The 20,985-nt window shown below is 52.0% G+C and overlaps 1 protein-coding gene across 1 annotated transcript in view; it reads left to right on the top strand.

Moving 5' to 3' along the window:
* The window catches only part of LOC122381321, a 41,149-nt gene that overhangs the window by 14,401 nt on the left and 5,763 nt on the right, over positions 1-20,985 (top strand). The window contains exons 2-3 of the mRNA XM_043365348.1: positions 9,625-9,824; positions 16,480-16,622. Coding sequence (XP_043221283.1) covers positions 9,625-9,824; positions 16,480-16,622 — 343 coding nt within the window. The remainder of the gene's footprint in view (positions 1-9,624; positions 9,825-16,479; positions 16,623-20,985) is intronic.

Consider the following 20,985-nt stretch of genomic DNA (forward strand, 5'->3'; position numbering starts at 1 on the left):
TTTGAAACGCTTCTCGGTTCCAGTCCAGGAGAAAAGCGCCCGGAATGGGCTGGGCGCAGCTGGTTCTCTGGAGAGGTCCAGTCTCCAGTTTCAGAACAGATCATTCATGTTTGATTTTTTGGACCGTTGCACTAATGCACCGTTCGCTCACTAATCCAGCCAATAGTTGAAACATCGCATGAATTTTCCCAAGGGTCGACACTGCACTAACCGACACAAATTCCAACAACGACCTGCTGATCCCTCTCTGCAGTAGGTATTGGTTGCAGTGCCGGTGGCCTCTTGTACTCCGTTACCCGCTGGGAGCACCCAAACGTTAGATCGATCCAACTGCGTCATCTATGTCACTGCTGCGTCATTCACGTCGCCTCCGCTGCAGCCGATCGTGACATCACTGCCGCGCCGATCCCGCTCCTCCAACCGGGGGTGATCGCTGTGCTTGCCCTTTTTATTGCCGTGTTTAAAGGAGTCAACAGAGTTAGCAGACCAACTGCGAAAGTCAACAGCGCGCGGTGCTGTGCGCAGCGCAATTGGCTGGACTGTGGTCTGCTGGTGCTTTGTCGATGTCCAAAGAATCAAAACACAACCTGAACTGGGCTTTGTGTTCCGTGTTTATTTGTTGTGTGCAGAGCTCTCGGCTCTGTGTTCATTCCCGTCCCTGAGCGCCCCACTGTGCTCCCTTGCACGGGCAGGTTCTGTGGCGGGTGAAGCGCGGACAACTCTCAAACCAAGATCCCTCTGTTGGCCTCTCTCTCTTCTCGGAAACTAAACGCTGCCAAACAAATTTGAATTGCGTTGCAAACCTTCATGATCGCACCTCATTTAGCCCATATTCTCTATCATCTCCCAAACCTGCAGCGTCGAGAGGCAGCCTGTGTCAGTATCTATACCGGCACTGCGCCGGGCCAACACTACGGACCCAGACCGTGCCTACTGAGACTTTCAGATGGTGACAGGACGGGATTCGGGCAGTGCAGTCGCAGCCATGCCGTCTGTGGCCGACCCGCGTGACGGGCAGATTCGCCACCGCCCGCCGTCACGGACTGGATGGGCTTCCTCAGACATACGGACGGTGCTGGCTCGGCCCCCGGCGCCCCCGCCGGCGCTCCGTCAGCTGAGATCAGCGCGGACTGCTAAGTTAACAGGTCATTGTCAGCAGTTTCTACACGGTGCAGCAGTCAGCGCCAGCGGTCAGCGGTCGGCCCGGATGGTCAGCGGTTACCGGGCTGCCATTAGCGGTATAGCGGCCAAGCAACAGTTAGCAACAACAAACAATTAGATAGCAGCCATCGGCTAGTGATCGTCCATCAATAGTCAGCGGTCATTGGTTAGCGGTCAGCGGTACCGGTCAGCGGTCAGCAGTACCGGTCAGCGGTCAGTAGCCGTTCCTCCGTCAGTGAGCGGTAGTCGCTCCCCGCTGAGCCGATCCAGTCCGGTCCGGTGCCGTGTCATCTGCGCTGTACCGTAGTCCGTCTCATCCCTGGGGCCCGCTCGGCTCTCTCCCCACCCCTTTTCTCCGTGTCCCCCCGTTCGCCTGATCAGCGCTCACGGCCCCCGGACCGGCGCCCACGAGCCATCACCAGATCCCCGCGGCCGCCCGGCGCCGCGGTCATTGCCAGCGGGACTGATCCCCACCGGGGCTGACGCCAATGTCAGTGGGTGGATACTGCGTCAAATTCAGAAATCGGCTAATTATAGCCAACATCAACAACCAGGCCTGCCGCTGGGCTAAATCGCGAGGCGCGATTGCGAAGCTGTTTACGTGAGCAAAACACCTAACCGTGATGAAACAGGCTTCCAAACAAGCTGCAGACATAGCCGACGAGGCGGTCATCAAATCAATGATCGAGAGCTGAGCTCAGGAGACCGGGGGTGACGGGGTCCGGGCTGTCGGTCCCGGCTCGTGGCGCTGCAGAGGGGAGAGACGGCACGGCGGCACACTGCCAGCCGGGGCAGCCGGCTTCAAACGGCCCGTGCAGACGGACGCGGCTGGTAGTCGTGACCGTGGCCACCTCACGGCCCTGACACGGTCACCGCCAGAGGTCAAGGTCACGGAGTTACGGTCACGGCTGCGCGGCTGACCGCACGAGCCGACTCGTGCGCCCGAGTTTGTGGGTAAATGGCTGCTCATCAGATGGGAAAATTAAATTAACTGGAAAATGAGTGGTGAGCTGGAAGACCCTTGCGTTCACGACGGTGGTTTGATCGTAACTTGCCGCTGGAGAGGAAAAAGCTATGACCTATGGCTGCAACACATATCCGTTATGCTGGTGCCTGATCATTTCTTCAGTAATAGAACGGCAACTATTACCATCTTCATCTAATGCAATTAGTTCTCACGTCGTAGACATAAGAAAATAAATTTACCTACATCAAAGGGCAATCGGTCAACAAAGAAACAATCGAACAAAGAAGACGAACATTTCCTCTGCACGTAAGTACACGCGTCAGGACCTGACAATGCCTATCACATCACGGCCCTGTTCTTTTAACTATGACTTTACCGGCCACAATAATCGACGAGCGCCTCTCCCATGGGCGTCTCAGACCATATCTGTCACAAAGAGTCCCTGATTTGCCACGACAGGAACGTATAAAACAAGCCGCTTGGTCACCGCCGTTCTTTTTTTTTTTGCGGTGGCTGATTTTTTTTATTAACAGACACACAAACCAACAGCAGCAGCAGCACGTACGCAAGCGCACTTAATGATGCTCACACCGGTAAGGCCGGTCACAACGGCGCCCACGGCGACAGCGAGCAGCGGCAGCGGCAGCGGCGCGACGGCAGCAGCGACAGAGTATCCTATGTATAGGGTAAGTAAGACACCGAAGACCGAGGAGCCCGACGCGCGGAAACGGCGCTCACCACGTCGCCCGCCGGCCACGCCCCCCGCCGGAACCAGCCCCCGCCACCGGCAGCGCCAGCAGAGGCCCGCACCGCCCGCGCACGCCACCGCGCGAGCTCGCCGGTCCGCCGCGCCGGTCCCCGCCCGCGCCGGCAGGGTCGCCAACGGGCCACGCCCCGCCAGCCAGAGCACTGATTACCGTGATAAGAGCCATTGTACCTACAAATCGGGCAATTGGCGGCGCGTCTCGTCCGGCCCCGGCCCGCCGGCAGCTGCGTGCGCTGCGCATCTCCTTACGCACAACTTGGCAATGGATGGTAAGCTTGTGACTACACGAGCTGACTACTCGTGTTGTAAAATGTTTTTCAATGCCCCCCATTTCGATTCAAACACCCTTATTTTGTTGACGTGTCTAGCTGTTATTATTTCAGTTTCAGCTTCGCGCTTTAATTTATATTTAAAATGTACTACGTTTGGAATAGCTTCCTTCGATCGTGCTTCGCATATTACTTGTTTCATCAAGGTTAAAATGAGTACTTCAATTGGGTTTAGGTTTTGTACGAAAAATATTGTTTTTGGAGTTATTTGAAGTGTAAATTGGTGTGTAGATTGTAAGAATACTTTTATGTCGGTAATGAAACTCTGAACTTCGGTACAGGTCACGGTCGGTACAGTTGACCGGTCACCGCCGTTCTTCACCGCAAACATGGCTGGGAGCTGCGGCGGGCGGTCGCCGCCCCGTCCCTCGCCCAGGCACACTGTAAAAAAAACTTACAAGCCCCTCGTAGAGGAATTCTCAGCGCAAAAATAACATTGCAGGAGCGTGTAAATTTGGCTAATTTTAGGCTAGTTGCCGAGTAACAAGCTTGTTCGACAAGGCTATGCCCCGTATGCATACGACCACCGTGCTCCACCTAGTTTGACAACACGCACGTAAATAGCGTGGGTAGTGCGTCTACTAGGTGTCATAATAGCCCCTGCCTGGTAAGGTAACTAGCCACTGCCTACTAATCCATACCCAGTAATTGTACTAGCCCCCAAGGCTAGTAGTGGTACTAGCTCAAGGCCAGTAGTGGCACTAGTTAACTAGTACCACTACTGGCCTTCGGGGTCGAGGCACTGGGTCGACGGAATTCCGTCGACGGAATTCCGTCAACCAGTGCCCCCGACTCTCGACCGCCACCCGCAAGTAAACAGACTGAGTAGCGCTGCAGCACATTTATTCGGGCACGAGAACGAGAACGAGAACAATAACAACGCCAGGACAATAACTATAACTTTAACAACAACAACAACAACAACAACAACTAACTGAATAATTTGCAATCAGGTTTCTTAAATAACCACCATCAAACATTTGTGATTTTTCATTAGCTCTGCACCGGCGGCAGTCGCGGGGTGAAGGTAGGCCAGGACATATGTACATGCCCCATTCTTTACCAGAGAAGTCTGTAATGGGTGAAAAAAACGACTATCAACACTATTATTATCATAAGGCATACCAATCTGGAAAATGATTAAATTAAAGTTGAAGAAAGTGATATATTCCTGCAACAAGCTAGCTTAAGTCTCAAACATATAGCTATTCTGACTTGGATAGACGATAACGGCGCACTTCTGCCAACGACGGGCAACATTATGCGATACTATACATCTTCTAAGAAGCTCAACAACATAATAACTTTTGTTTACAAATGGACAACCTTTTTGTTGAGCACACAGCAAATGATACAAGATGCCTCACCTTCAATCAAGCCAAAGAGCAGTTGGGCAGACACACACAGTAATGGCGACGCAACACAAAATGGACGCCGGCTCCCGGAAGCGGGGGGGGGGGGGACTCCTTCTGAAAGCAGCCACAGACTCCTAGGTTGTAACATGCGACGAGGATAGCTATGAGGCACATCCTCATAGCCATCCCAAGCCGCTAACCACGCAAGCTTACCAGCACGTTTACCAGCTGCAGGCGTTCGTGACAACAAGCGGGGTTGCACGCAAGGTTATCCGTTTAGTAGGTGCCAGCCGGGGCCTCGTCAGCTGAGCTAATAGCAAAATGACCTAATTGAGGGACACGCCAAAAACTGGCCGAGAACAAGCCAACGGCGGGTAACACTGTGAGGCTGTGCGTAGTTCATTAACACTGCGCAAAATTAGGTTCCTGAACATGCTCTCGCTCGTAGGCATTTGTTCCACAAAGGGCATTGTTAACGTGCATGGCTCTGACTACTAATGTCCATATATGTTGTAATGAGGTGCAAGGGAGGCACTCGTAAAAAATGCCTAATTTCAAAATTAGCTAGTGAATATTTTTTACAGTGCAGGGTATTGATGTCCGACTATACCAGACGGACCGAGGACCACCGGCGTCGCCGCAACCGCAGTCTCGTGCAGTACTGCCTCTGGGAACACACAATCGCCCCGCCGCCCGCTATGGACACAAACACATATACGGGATGGCTTTCCACCGCGGCGCGGTAAAAATCTACAAAGCTTATGTTGAAGGGTTACATATGACGCCATTAGTAGAAATTTATTACCCTACTCAGGCTCGACAGAGTGTCATTTCCGATGTCATTTTGGGAGAACTTCATGCTGCAGCTGAAATGGTCTTCGCCACTGCAAAAGCGGCCGTCAAGTGATTCCAAATACAGGGTAGCTGTCAGGCTCCACATACTGTTCGCACGCCATGTGCGAATGCAAATACCCGAGATAAAGCCTTTGTGCTCAGGCTGCCATTCCTAGAAACAATTCCCCGAACCGTATAGATGGATTGCGGTTATTTTAACGTGAGCTTGAATACGGCGTTACCAACTGGCCAAGCAGGCTTTCCCGCGTGCATGTATGTAGCACTGCCCAAGGACCAAAGTTAGTTAGTATCCGAGATGGTTTGACTAGGCTGCACGCCAACAAGCCATATTGCATGTGGAAACACGGGATCAGAATACACGCCGGCGTGAGCTCATGCATGATTTTGGCCTTCATGACACAACGAAAAAGCCCCAGGTGTCAACGGCAGCTAAGTATGACATGTGATGGAAAACCATATCAGATAAAAATCGGACAAACCGATTCACGACTCAATTTGCGATTCACAACTCACTTTGTCCCGGGGAGTGAATTTGAATGAACGTGGGCACTGGTGGGCAGATGATATTGCACAAACAAGAAAACAACCAGAATCAGACATCAGCTTTGCACTTGCTGAGTCGATTCATCTCTTCATTTCCATTGGCTCTGCAAGTATAAGTTTGTATCCTCTCTCTCCCCGACCACACCTGCACTCACACGAACATTGCATCGGAAACCAAACATTTAGGGTAACTGTGGGGAAAACGCACCCCTGGGTTAAACGCCTCCCCTAAAAAAATCGTCGATCTTATCGACGGATAGGTGTTTTATCCTGGCTTTCAGAACAGTCAGCTGCTTGTTTACGTAGTTCTCTATTTCCGGTTCTGCGTCTTGAGTAGCAGCGTGGGTAGGTGCTGATGTTGGTTTTGGGTGCTGTTTTTGTTGTTTTTACAGAAGATCCCTAAGCTTTTGATGCCCTCTTTATATCACAAAACTTGCTATTGTGCACATCACTCAAAACTGCGTTTTATTGTCATTCTGTTGAATTTATTATGCTGCGGCGTTAGTGGCGCGTTTTTTGTCAATATTTTGTTGACGGGAAATGGAGTGGATGGGGAAAGACGCCTACTCGATGCATGGGGCAAGACGCCCCCAGTTTTCTGAAAGGGGGGCGTTTTGCACGGTGGTGAGAGTGCAGGGTAGCGCCGTGTAGGTCGGGGCCGAAAAGGCCTCTCCCTATCCTTTTTTGCTGATATATCCTAAACGACTGCAGATATCGTCACCAAACTTTCAGGACTGCTCCGGGCATCCATTTTACACATTGCAACAACATCTTATTCCAAAGGCTATGATAGGTTGACCACAAATGACGTCAGAATGACGTCAAGTTCTGTCATGTTCATCATTTTCTGTTGATGGATGGGGTGGGGGCGCTTTGCACATGGGTGTGGGCGTATTACCCAGGGTGTGGGGCAAAACGCCCTTTTGTAAGGGTATGCGGAAACCTTTTTGGGGGGTTAAATAACACACGCAAGTGTCTTTTCTTGGTCTCAAAGCGTAGTAAAAAGAATGAGCTACATGATGGTGCCCAAAGGTTTGAGTAATCTGGGTTGGGTTGAGTGTCAGAAGGTTTCGCGCTTAATGGGGGCGTTTTTGACCTATTCACCCTACCTGTGCCATCCAGGGTCTGTAATCCATCACGGTTGCCACTCGAGGCACCTTTTCATCGTATAGTTTTACGAGAACTTCCTCAGCACACGGCTCTTTTCACTGGCTGCGGCGACGTCGGCAGTTTCGCCGGCGGCACATGACGAAGTTGGCGGCCGCCGCTGCTCCCCCTGACCCCCCACCTTCCGCAGCTTTCCGAGAGCAGGGCACCTCGGACTACGTCAACATTGGCACGCACCGCCGTCGATCGGGCCGATCTCGGGCCGGCCGTGTTTAGTCGCCCGTGCCGGGACTGTTTGTGTTTCTGGACGTCTCGTGTCGGCCGTCGTGACGGGACATTAGCGGGCCCGGCCCTGAGCTGGCGGACCCCGCCGTCAGTGGCCGCTCTTGGAGCAGCTCTTAGTGGAGTGGAAGTGGGCGCGACGAAAAACTGTCCTTCGGCGTCTGTCGGCAGCCTTTGTCAGATGGCCCTGGCCGCGTGTCGCCACCTGCCATTGTTGTTCATGGAAATAGGGACCGTTCTGAAAGTAGGTACTCCCAACTGCATTCCTATAGGGATTTGTTTTGTTTTCGTGAGTGAATCGAGTCCATTGTTCCTAGGAGATGTTTGACTTGGTTCTTGCCAGTTCATTGTCGGCGCTCATTTGTGCATACAAATCAGCGAGTTGTTGGAAGTGATGTTATTAGTAGTCGTTTCCACCTAACGCTCGTTCATTCTTATTGAGAGGAGGAGATATGTTTGTGGTTTGGTGCCACGATTTTTAGCAACGTTTATACGCTTCATGTTTTGTTTTAGTTCATGATTACCTACATTTGACAATCATAATGATCCCGTGATATTCTGGTATTAATATCCAACGCAAAGATCACAGGCGTCTGAAAGCGCCAGCCGATTGAATGATAACTACCACAATCCGCCGTGTCCGGCGTTACACCCGACCTGACCTGAACTCTCTCTCTCTCTCTCTCCCAGCTCCCGGCCTCGCGACCATAGTCTGCGGCCCGCTGTGTCCGGCGTTACACCCGACCTAACCTGACCTGACCTGACCTGACCTCTCTCTTCCCAGCTCCAGGCCCAGCGACAGCACGGAGTTAATGATTTCATTTGACAATCATAATGATCCCGTGATATTCTGGTATTAACCCGCGCACCGACGGGGGTCTGCGCCAACTTCGCACCGACGGGGGGGGGGGGGGCGGATGACCGCCCCCCCCCCTGAGATCTCGAGAACGAAGCAAGATAGCGACAAGCGGCGAACGGCATCGGATACGCACGGTCAAGATCTACAATTTTTGCTAAGGTCATTTTCAGGTCAGGTCAAAGATGACGTCACAGGGGTCGAAAAACTCAAAATGGCGGCGCTAGATGTGGAGAGAGTTTTTCTCGAATAACTTTCGAATTAGTCAAGATAGGAACAAACTAAGGGCATCATCGTAATCCTCTCGTCAATCCGCATAGAATGATATATATGTTGACCTCGAAAGGTCAAGGTCAAAGGTTGACCTCAGGTCACGTGACCTCGAGGTCATCATGTATATCATTCGATGCGTCTTGACAAGCTGAACACAATGGGACCATTCACGCATCTGTATCTTGTTCCTGTACGGAGTTATTGGCCAAAAACCTTTGGTGACCTTTGATGACGTCACATGACCTCACAGCTGCCCAACAGCAAAACAGACCTCAAGGTAGTGAAGGTTGATCGTATATGAAGTCATGTATGGTATATGGGGCCATTCCGACCCGTTTTAGTGGTAAAAACAGGGAGTTGATTTTTCCCCCATTGACTTATAATGGGGAAGTCGCGAAATTGACCTGACCTTAGGTCACCGGTATCAAAATTCTGAGATATAAAAATTGTAGCTACTAATGACCTAATAACATCCTGCGACTTTCAAAGGCCTCCGACATCTACTGTAGCTCTGGCACGGTGACAAAGTTGCAAAAAAGTGACTTGAGGTTGGGTCATTCAAAGTGACCTGGTGACCTGACCTTGAAAGGTAGCAGGTTCAAACTTGCACACCATGTGTAAAATTGATGAGGAAATAGTCATACCAAATTTCGCGGCGCTACGCGCCACGGGTTTCCCGCTATTCGCGAAAAACCTCAGGGGGGGGGGGCGGATATCCGCCCCCCCCCCCGTCGGTGCGCGGGTTAACACCCATAGCAAAGATCACAAGTGTCTGAAAGCGCCAGCCGATGGCCTGATTGATTGATACCACAATCCGCAGTGCCCGTCGTCCCGACCTGACCTGACCTATCCCTCCCCCCATCTCCCGTCCTCGCGACATCGTATAGTCTGCGGCCCGCTGTGTCCGCGTTACACCTGACGACCTGACCTGACCTGACCTGACCTCTCTCTCCCCAACTCCCGTCCGAGCGACATCGTATAACCTGCGGCCCGCTTTGTCCGGCGTTACACCCGACCTGACCTGACCTGACCTCTCTCTCCCCCAGCTCCCGTCCGAGCGACACCACGGTGTGCGGCCCGCTGTGTCCGGCGCTACGCCCGACGTGACCTGACCTGACCTCTCTCCCCAGCTCCCGTCCGAGCGACACCACGGTGTGCGGCCCGCTGTGCCCGTCGTTCCGACTGGCGTCCCGGTCGGCGCGGTACGACGTCCGGCTGTACCCGCGCACACTGTGGGTCAGCTACGTCACCGTCACCGAAAACCGCCTGCTGGCCGAAATGGAGGCCCGTGCCGGTCTTACAGAGTTCCTCGGCGGCAGGAACAGCCACGGTGAGCGGGGCCGAGCAGGGCGCGGAGGGACATCGACGCGACGGCCAGTCTCGGGGAGGGGAGGGACACGCGTGGTGGAGACATGTGCTTGGAGCTGGTAGCGGGGCACTTTTCGGGAAAGGTTTATAGAAATGAAGCATTTTTACCTCCTCAGTGTACCTATTTCTTACGAATGGCGAATAGTCCTTGTAGCATATAAACCAGTATAACGCCTTTTGGGGCGACTAACGGAGCGAGCGAGAGGGTGAGCCTTGCACGTGCGGAATTTCGAGGGGGTACCTCCAACTGACTTGTGCACGGCACCCTACTAACCGGTCTCTAGCGATGTGCCAAATTTGGGCACAATCGGCCCAGCCGTTCTCGAGATCTGGAAGCGGCACCCTGCACGTGCGCACGTGCAAAATGGGTCCCAACTGACTTGTGCACGGCACCCTACTAACCGGTCCCTAACTGTGTACCAAATTTGAGCGCAATCGGTCGAGCCGTTCTCGAGATCTGGAAACGACCCCTGCACGTGCGCACGTGCAGCAGCACCCCAACTCTGGCACATGGATATGCAGTGCCTAGTTGGTGCCTACCTACATGCCAACTTTGAGCGCAATCGGCCAAGTAGTTACCGAGATATTGCAACAATTGCAAAACTGACACCTCCTCGTTTTGCGCGTGGCACGTGCATAAGGGGTCACCCACATGCATCGGGAATAGTCCAATACTTGGTAGAAGGAATGAAGTTACCCTACAAAAATTACCGCATGTAAATCGGTCAAGTGGTTGCTGAGATATAAGCCTCGCAAAAGCGTCCGCACGGCCGGCCGCTCATACTGAGAAATTTCCGTTAATCTAAGGAAAGACTACGCTCGCTTCGCTCGCTCCGTAATGACGGCTTATATGAGGGCACACACTATCTCCCGGCTCCCTACGGCCTGCGCTGTTGCGAGCCCGACAGACTGCGGCTGTTGACCGTCTTCCCGGCCCATCAGCGGCCGTGTGCCGCTTGTTGTCCGACCTCATCGCGCCCTGTCGCGCATAGCAACGAGCCGCTCGCCGCCGACATGAGCCGGTCAGCGCTCGTCCACCGGGGCCCACCTCCTTGGCATGCATGACGGTCGGCGCAGCGCCGGGATTAGGGAGACGTTTTAATCGGTGGCTGCAGCACCCGGTCAGTGAGCCGGCCGGCCGTAAAACGCCGCGGATGCGCCGCGATGCCAGACAGAGTGGGTACCAACAGGTTTAATTGTTCCTGGAAGCTGACGGTGGACACTGGACGTGAGGTACATTTGTAAGCGAAAGTCATGGAGATTCGACAACACAGGTGCGCTGAGGTAATTGGCACGGAGAGTCAGTAGTCATGCTTTGCACTCGTGCTTTTCATTCAGCGCTCTTTCTTGCCAAATAATCACATGTTTTGGGTTAGGCGCGTATATGCTTGTCATTAGAAAAGGCGTGATTTTTCTGTTGTTTCCATTCAAACGAAGCTGCTGATGAGTTCCGTCATTAAAGGCTAAAACAGACTCTTCCCGCATGCAGGAAATCGCATGCGAGAGCCTATTCAAATAGGTAAGTACATACATTAGTTTCCTCCCGCATCGATCACACGCATCTCTTACACTACCCGCATCAGGAAATCGTATCTCCCGCACCGTCTTCCCGCGTCGTCCTGACGCCTCGCTCGCATCGCCCGCATCACCCGCAAGCATCGCCCGCACGGCTCGCACGCGAGCGTTGCACGCGAATCGCGAGCGAGCGATTGATGCGTAAAGAACCTCTTTCAGCCTTTAGTGTTCCTTTCTTGAACATCCGTCGGCTGAGCGTATGGAATAATTTATCGGAGATAAAGCAAAACATTACCGCGGTCCCTCCTTTATTTCTTTGGTCAGTATATAACGCCTTGCTTTAGACTGCGCTGCCAACGCTGACCTCTGGTCGTACCCGACAACTTCTCGGTCCGTCCCGAAGCTGGAAGCCGGAATCTCTGGGCTTCTAAGCAGCGACCACAGCGCCGGAAAGGCTATCAGTGCAGACGACTGTGACGTTTATAAGTGAAGCGTGTCTTATCTGGCGTCATCGTGTCAAATGACGTCCAGCTACAAGGAGCGATATCCGCATTTAGACCCCGGCGGTACATTGCAGGTGTCAGATTATGCTACTTAGTTGCAAATAAAGACATTTGCGATTTGTGATGTTTGGATTGGGGAGTGGCTGTCGCTTTCAGTTCTTCATATGCCTGAATTGCATAACATGTCCCCATCTCAGCGTCAACGGCCGCCTTTGAGAAACAATAAGTGTAAAGATGGAATTACCAACATGTCTATCGCTGATCAATGATTATGGAGCAGTTATTCTCGGAGGTTAAGCTTACAGTTAACACAGGCATTCCATCAGCGTGTCTAAATCCACAAACATCCCCACACTACCCACGCTCCTAAAAGCGGGCTCCACACTCTGCGGTGTGCCCCGCGCGGAACAATAGCCGGCACTGAAAACAATTTAACCCAAGGCCGGCGAGTAAACCGGTGTTTCGTGGGTACCCCTATCCGCAACCATTTTTAACCACCCTCCCAGGAGTAGTGCTAGTTAGATCCCATTGCGGTGTAGTCGTACTTGGTCTGAGCGGATATAACCGCTCTCAGCGAACATGTCCGCTGAGAGCAGGGACGACTACACTGCAATGGGACATTACTGTACTCCTGGGAGGGTGGTTAAAAATGGTTGCGGATAGGGGTACCCGCGAAACACCGGTTTACTCGCCGGCCTTGGGTTAAATTGTTTTCAGTGGGCCGACGGGCCGAGGGCGGCTTTCGGAGGCGATCTGTCGGCCGGCGGTGGACGCCACCGCCTCGCCGACTGCTATCTGCGTCAGGGCGCGGTCAAGACCGGCCCATCGTGCCCTCCACCCCTTCCTGATGGGAGATCGCTCAGCTGCTTATCATTTCACCCAGCTCCTGTCTAATAGCCCGCCCGTGCGCGGCGCGGAGGGCGGGGTGGTGACCCGGCCGCTGACCCTGTTCCCAGGGATCCTCCTCCGCCGGAGATCATCCCACTCGTGACCTTGACGTCATCAGTTGCACCGTCACGCGGGGAGCCGGTGCGGTGCCCTCGCGCACTGTTCGGCGCTGGCCCGCTCGGCCCCCACCGGGCGTCAGTAAGAGCGGTGACTCACCGATGACGGCTCTGCCGACTGACGGCGGGCTCTGGTCAGTGTCATCGGGCCATCCCCACCGGGTATGCCTACCGTCACTGCGGGGTGCCGGCCGCAATGGGTGGGTTCGGTCGGACAGCCAAAGAATTACCGCCGGAACGACCACAATTGGCTGGTCCACCCACAGTACCTATAGTTTCAGATCCGTCTCCGAGTTCAGTGGTCATGACCTACGGCACCGATGACTCCGACTTAGAGCTCAGAATACGACACAAAGGAGCGAAAACACCGCGCTGGATTCGGTCATGGCTGCGCATAAACTCGGGAAATCATTACTTGGCACTCCACCAAACGCACACAGAAACGATCATATGCAAATGCGGTTTTCCTTCACAACAGAGCGCAGCGAGTGAGCAGCGATCGCCCGCGGGCGACGGGCCGATGTCGGCGCCTCCTCGGACAATCAGTCCTGATCTGGCCATGCCTATTACTCAGCCGACATTTGAATTAATCTCTGGCTGCGTCTGAATTAATCGGCGCCGGGCTGAATCCATCTGCGGCCGGCGGGCGGCCCGCCGCAGTCTGCCGGTCGGGTCGGACACCGCCGTCCTCGTTACACGTCTCACTCGGACAGGGGACAATGGGACGGTGTGTAGCGCCGCCTGTCCTCGTCAGACGCCGCAGTCCGAGCCGTCCTCCGCACGTCGCGAAAGGACAGTCGGACCGGCGCAGGGTGTAGTCGCGGGACGGGCAGAAATGACGCGCCTGTCATATTCTGACAGCCAAATGGTCAGGTGTCCCCGACAGATAGAGCCTGCGACGGCCCAGTGAAATGTCTTCAGAGAGAGCGGCATGCAGTCTGAGGCGTCAAACTTCTGACCTTAGCGCGGACAATAGACGGGCTATTTGGCTATATAGTTAAATTTAGAATATCGTATAAGAGCTGATGAATGAAACAATAAATAATTGACTGATAAATTTGCTCACATCGGATGTAGAACATAATTATCAGCTGGGAGCATTCTAACTTGCAGACAGTGACTTTCCTCTTACTCCTTTTAAACGTCGATTATAAGGGTACACATTTCCCTATTACATACTAAAAGCCAGAGTGCCGCTCGCAACGAATCGCTGCTTTGCCTGACTGTCTTGCTGAGCATGACATTTTTCCATTTTATCATTTATCGAGAAGAAATTATGACCGCAGTTTGTCAGGCGACGTTTGATCCGGGCGTTTGATGTGAAAGAAATCGCTGATCTCAGCGATTTGCTCGGGTGATCGGTACTTCACGTCCAATGAAAACCTTAATGACGGTCAGATATGTGACACGTGACATTGGGGGCATTCCACGTCAAATCGAACAAAAATCGGCTGTTTTGCACCTTACCATCAGCGATTTCATTATAAATTTGTGAGCGAGTTCCTCTGTGGCCCCGGACATTACATTGATGTTTTTTGCACATTCTGACCACAGGTCTTCTAAATATAGGGCATCGAATTTCTGCAAAATGTTGCATCTTTATATTTTTGAACGACCATAACTTTGGTTGTACTTGTTTGATTTGAATGAAATAAACCTTACTGTTAAGGTAATTTCTTAAGCATTTGTTTAGAATTGCACCTACTTAAATATATGACCTTGAAATTTGCTTAACTCTGTTCTTAAGCACAAATATTGAAATAGCAAAAAACACGTCACCTTCGATTTGGCTCATTTTCATATATTTTATTGCCTACCATATTCTTAACAACCTGTGAAAAAATTAGAGTGGGCCATTCATAAGTTTTGAAGAAAATTGCACATATGCAAACGTATGGTAGCACGCGCAGTGGAGGGGGAAGAGCGAATTTCGCCCACCCCTCCTGTTTTTCGCCAATATTTCATAAGATTAATGCGAAATTAATTATGGCTACCTGTCAAGAATTGAATTGGACATCTCATCGTGCAATCAATAAGAAAATCGGTTCACAACTGTTCTAGTAATAGCGGTGTAAAGTGAACATCCTGTCGCCGCAGCGACGCGGCGACTCGGCAGCCGGCGCCGACCGCTACGCGCCGCCTGAATTGTAGACTGTGCCGGGACGGAACGGAACGGTTCTGTCTTTACATCGCGCTCCCTACCGCTGATTACGTTCGATTCGCGTCAAATTTTGTGAGAAGACTAAGAAATGTACAGGCAATCTTATGGTGAAAGAATTTTGAAAATCGGTTGGTAAACAATTTAAATATGAACGTGTAAACACAAAATTGTGATTGTTGCGTTTCCCGCATCGGCCGAGCCCGCCTCAGCCGGCGACATGTAACTCTTAGCAGGCCTCTAGGCTCTAACTGCCATATTTATTATTGGATTAACTAGAAATTCCCCATACATATTAAAGAATGTATGTTCTTTCGTATAGTGAAGATCAAAAGACGTGAAGATATCGTTGCGTGATAATGTTTTCGCTGAATTTACTTCATGATGCATTTCCACACGGCTCAAAATTCACCGCAAAATACCGTTTGCCTGAGACACTTTTACTATGGAACGTGAATGCTTGACTACGATGAATATGCATTTCCATTCTCGCAGAGTTTGGGATATCACTAATCAACAATCATTCATTTCAGAAAGTGTACACAAGCAAGCATGTCTTGACTCTGTCTTTCAAGGTCACGCGCGGTTGCGTGATGTTGATCCATGAAAACGGCGTTTGCCGCGAAAGTTATGAATGGCCCACTCCAATTTTTTCACAGATGGTTAGGAACATTGTGACGGACATAATATGTAAAAATTACCCAAATCGAAGGTGACGTGTTTTTTGCTATTTAAATTTTTCTGCTTTAATTTAAGGTCAAATGCATTTCAAGGTCACTTCAATTTAATTTTATAATTAAAATCAAAGCCTTATCAATTGCCTATAAGACCCTGTTAATATCATTTTGATACCAGAAAAGGAACCAGAGTTATAGCCATTTAAAAAATTGATGTGTGGCATTTTTCGCTATATTCGATGACCTATATCTCAGCGATACGTTATCAAATTTCGAAAATATTATACGTAACTCAGTTTTGAACCATGCCCAGTCTGCCTACAAATTTTCAGAAAAATCGAAGGGGATGACGGATTTCGGTGTTTGATTTGACGTGGAATGCCCCATTGATAAATTGCTCAGAGGCCCATGAGAAGGTTCTATGTTTGATGTTATGAAATGTGTGGAGCGTTTGAGCAATACGATATGCTAGAATGCACACTCGGATATCGACAAACCGATTACAAGAGGAACGTATTCGAATTATAATGGTAGAAGCAGAATTTCTGGGTAAATGTAACTGTTGATCTTTGTGTAGGTATGAAAACAGGCGTCGCTCATGGCTATGCCATGTGGAACGTTGACGAAAAGGGGTCATTGGGCCCATCAGATAAGGCGCTGCTAAAAGCCCGTTGGACCGTGGGCATGTAGATACCGACACTGCTTTAGGCCCCAGAGAAAATGTAGCTCCATATGGTGTCACCGAGTTGTACGTTTTCAGGTATCGAGCTGCCGCAGACGTTCCCATTCGTGACGCAGCTGCGGTACGGCCGTGTGCCCGGGCGGCACAAACAGGGGTCCGACTTCAGCGTCTCCATCCCGCTGCTGGAGGACTCGTTCCTGCCGCGGCCCGACTCCAACCAGGTCAGCGCCGGCCGGGTCACACAGAGACGGATCAGGTCAGGTCGTAGACGGGTGAGGTCGGGTCACACAGTCGGGTCAGGTCAGGTCAGGTCATAGACGGTGAGGTGGGCTCATTGACAGGTGAGGTCGGGTCACAGAGCCGGGTCGGGGCAGGTCATAGACGGGTGAGGTCAGGTCATAGACGGGCGAGGTCTGGTCATAGAAGGGTGAGGTCAGGTCATAGTAGGCCGGATGAGGTCAGGTCGCAGCTTCTGGTGAGGGATGTCATGTCACAGAGCCGGATGAGCCCATGTCGTAGCGTCGGGTGAAGTGGAGACATGTCAGCGTCGAGTGATACGAGGAATGATGTCTAAGCGTCGAGTGTTTCACAGAAATGCCACAAACATTTGTCACACTTGAATATTTAACCAACGGAGCATAGCATGTGCGATTAATTCATGAGTTTGCTACTCGCCAGACCAATGCCGTCTATGCAAGGTCAAGCGTGTAGCTCGCACTGCAATCGTTTGTAACGATCGATCATTCATCTTCATCCAGTCTGCGCTCACACCGCGGTGACGGCAATCCAAACAAACACTCGACCCGCTCTCGATGCGACACTGATGGAGGTCATAACCTAAGAGATTGCACTCCAGCAGATCGGCCATGATTCGTCTCTCAACACTCGGCCCATCAGTGCGCGATGCTGTCCGCCGCAATCGGAGCCGCTGGGCGCTGACCACTCAACTCCTAGCTACGAGTGCAGTGCTGCACCGTCTCCCCGCTGTCCAAACAGGGCCCAACAACACACGCTCGGCGCCTTGCTCGGTGACACAGACATAAGGACACCCGCCGGCCACTTTGGATCGACCGGCGCGGCGCCTTATGGAGTGCCAGCTGGCCCCGGCCGACACTCTGCCAAAGACAAACTCGGAGAGCTGCCGAAGACAAACTCGGAGAGTGGCCGTCGCTCGCGGCCGCCAAAGGCCTCATGAAGTCACCGCCGGACGTCAGCCGGGGCCGGCGCGTGCGGCGCCGTCGTGTTCCGCGCTCCCAGCTCGGAGCTATCTAACAGCGATCGCGATCATCTCGCCGATCGGCATTGAGCTGTGGGTCCGGTTGGCGCTCTCTGAGCCATACGAACGGGCGGCGACCGTCGCTTTTGCGCTTCGAGCCGGACATGTCTAGACGGTGTTGCGTATTCCGAACCAGTGCCAGTAGCTCACTAAGATTTTGACAAGTCAACATAAATAGGCACCAACACGACAAGAATATGGAAAATCAATTTTGAAACAAACTTTTCTCTTATCTGCCGTAAGTATTTAATGCACCAACAAAACCGCAGAAACCAGGTTAGCAACATCTTCGGTTGTTTTCATGACTGCCCTCTGTCTCGCATATGGCTATCTCTGTTGTGTCCGGACCCAGCCCGGTGTATGTATCACCGAAGGCCTGTGAGCGTCTCGGTGCCCTCAGCACCAGGCGGCACGCTGATGAATATGGACCAGGGCGTTATCCACTGGTCCCCTCCATCACCCTGCGCCGGCTGACCGGTGACGTGTGCCGCACCCCGTCCCGTGCCGGCAGCGCCACAGATACCCGCGATCCGGTGGTCACGCCCGCAGTATACCATACCTACCGCTATATCTGAGGGGAACTAACAGTGATCTCCGTTAGTGGGCTTCGTATCTGAGGAGGGACTGTGTCAGCCCGAGCGGCCCTCCCCGGCCGGCCGGATACCGAATTACCGAGCCAGCCGAGGAGTGGCCGTGACTTCCGGCGCGGCGGTGGGCCGGGGAGAGGCTCGATACGGCGCTCCCAGCGGCCACGTGCTCTGTTATCATTCACCCTCATTCTCTCTCTCTCTCTCTCTCTCTCTCTCTCTCTCTCTCTCTCTCTCTCTCTCTCTCTCTCTCTCTCTCTCTCTCTCTCTCTCTCTCTCTCTCTCTCTCTCTCTCTCTCTCTCTCTCTCTCTCTCTCTCTCTCTCTCTCTCCCTCTCTCTCTCTCCCTCTCTTCCTCTCTCTCTCTCTCTCTCTCTCTCTTTCTATCTCACTCTCTCTCTCTCTCTCTCTCTCTCTCTCTCTCTCTCTCTCTCTCTCTCTCTCTCTCTCTCTCTCTCTCTCTCACACACAACACGTGCGAAAAAGATGCGTAAAGCAGTAGGTATGCCAGAAGCGGTGGCGCTCCGCGTGCCCAAATCCTTTCCCGGCCCGTCGCGAGTAAATATCAATCAATGGCTGCTCTTATACGGTCTGTAAATGACGATGTTTTGCTTATATTTATTATGTATCATCCTAAAATAATTATATCCTGGCTTTGGCATACGTGATACGCCTAACAAAATGATCTTTCAAGTAGTTGCGTTGTAGCTAAGGGAGTTGATTGCTCATTACCCGTAATTGAAGTGAAATGTGTTGAATGAGAACTGAGTGATAGCATAAAACGCCGATTCTCAACCCTAGACCCGTCATAACCTTTGAAATATATTATGGTAGATGCTTTGACACCTTATACCTGAAAGTGCGTTTAATTAGTAGATGCTTGTAATACGACCGCGTAACATTCTTTCATCTACTATGCATGGTAATAATACGGCTGATATTGCATGACTTGCTCGTTTCATTACATTTTGGTGTCACGTAATAGTGATAATGGATTGTAGAAAGAAGGAAGGCGCGGTCCACCCCAGTCGAGTTGGTGTGCTTTCCGTGTGCGGAGGTGACGGGCCGAGCTACATGTGAAGCCGCATCCCGGGGAGCCAAGGGGAGCATCTGTCTGGCAGATACAAGTGAACGAAGGCATGACGCTCAGCGGATCATGAAACGATTATTTGTGGAAGACGTTCTAGCCGGTATTTGACGTTGGTAAAAGAGACATACATCTGCCAAAGCCATTCGGAGAGAAGGGTACTGACATCAGCATTATCACCAGCGACACACTAGACGAGCTGTATCTGTCGAACTGCAACACCATGCCCAAGAAGGTACGGCTGCTTCATCTTCTGAACTACGGATTTCAATTCCTTCTGCTAGCTGCCTGGCTTAGCCTCACGGGTCTGAAGATAAAACACTATCTTTCGGAGCCTACCGCCCTTCGATCTCGCCTCGACCACGAGTTCAAAAATCCGTTCATAAGTATGTCTCCCTTTCGGTTTCTTCCAAAACGAATAAAAAACGTCATACAGGATGGTACCGACGAAGAAAGAAGTGAGCTCTTCGGCAATCGGACGCTCCTGGAATTCATCAAGTGGCACGGCCTCGCTCTGGCTGAGTTTACTGGAGTCTTAAACATGACTGACATTGAAAGAAGACAGAGAATGAATTTTTTCTTTAAAAAAAAAAAAAAAAAAAACGACCATAGAGGATTACCGAGGTACTTGGCGGCGCACTCTGATTGAAACTCAGACCCTGGGTGCAACACTGACGACCTCATCTACCGAATTAATGGTAACGCTGCCAAGGAACGTAGAATCGGAAAGCAGCATGGGCAATCAGTACGTTTACTGGCTGACATTTCACAGCGAGCCAGATTTGTTTATATATGACCCCGAGTTGCACACGCATCTGCCTGTCACAAACGTTTCCCAGCATAGAGATGTCAAAGTATCAATTGACCGCACAGTGAATCTTAACTTGAGGCGTCTACCATGCGAGGAAGATCCAAACTACGCTGTGACGTCCTGTCAGAAGAAATGCTTCCTAAAAAGTATCAACTGTACCCTAAACACCACAAGCGGAGACGATGCTGATAGAAAACCGCCGTGCATGGCCTCTGATTTCAAATGGTACATGCAGAAAACGCGCGCCTTTCTTCATGGAACCAACGGCACTGAAAAGGCTCAGATTAACAAGTGTGGCTGCCGGACGGCATGTGTGAGGGACCGGATCAGCTACACCTCGCTGGCGGACATCACGAGAAGCACCAACGACAGTCTGAGGGTGTACATCGAAATGAGCAGGGTGCGCCACACGCGGCTGGCGGTGCTGACCTACGGCCTGGAGGACCTGCTGGCCGACATTGGCGGCTACCTGGGCCTGCTGCTCGGTGTGTCGCTGCACTCGCTGTGCGGCGCCGGCCAGCGGCTGGCCCGGCGGCTCACCAAACGGCTCCGCCGGGGGCGCAGCGCCAGCAGACGAAAGGCCGGCAAAGCGGAGACCGCCGACGGCGCCGAGAGTGCCTGGACCTTGGACCGAGAAGAGGCGACGTTTGGTCTTCGCCACAGGTCGCCAGAACATGTGTTTTCGGATCGACCCGATCAAGATGATTCGTACAACATGGACTAACCTGAGCATTGACCCCATCAGCAAAGGCGCCAAGAAAAGCCTGAACCTGTCTAGGCGCCACGCATTGACCCAGTAGCAAAGAGAGGGCAAAAGTCTGAAC

The sequence above is a fragment of the Amphibalanus amphitrite genome, unplaced genomic scaffold, assembly GCF_019059575.1.
Source record: "Amphibalanus amphitrite isolate SeventyFive unplaced genomic scaffold, NRLGWU_Aamphi_draft 000118F_arrow, whole genome shotgun sequence".
NCBI classification, from domain to species: Eukaryota; Metazoa; Arthropoda; class Thecostraca; order Balanomorpha; family Balanidae; genus Amphibalanus; species Amphibalanus amphitrite.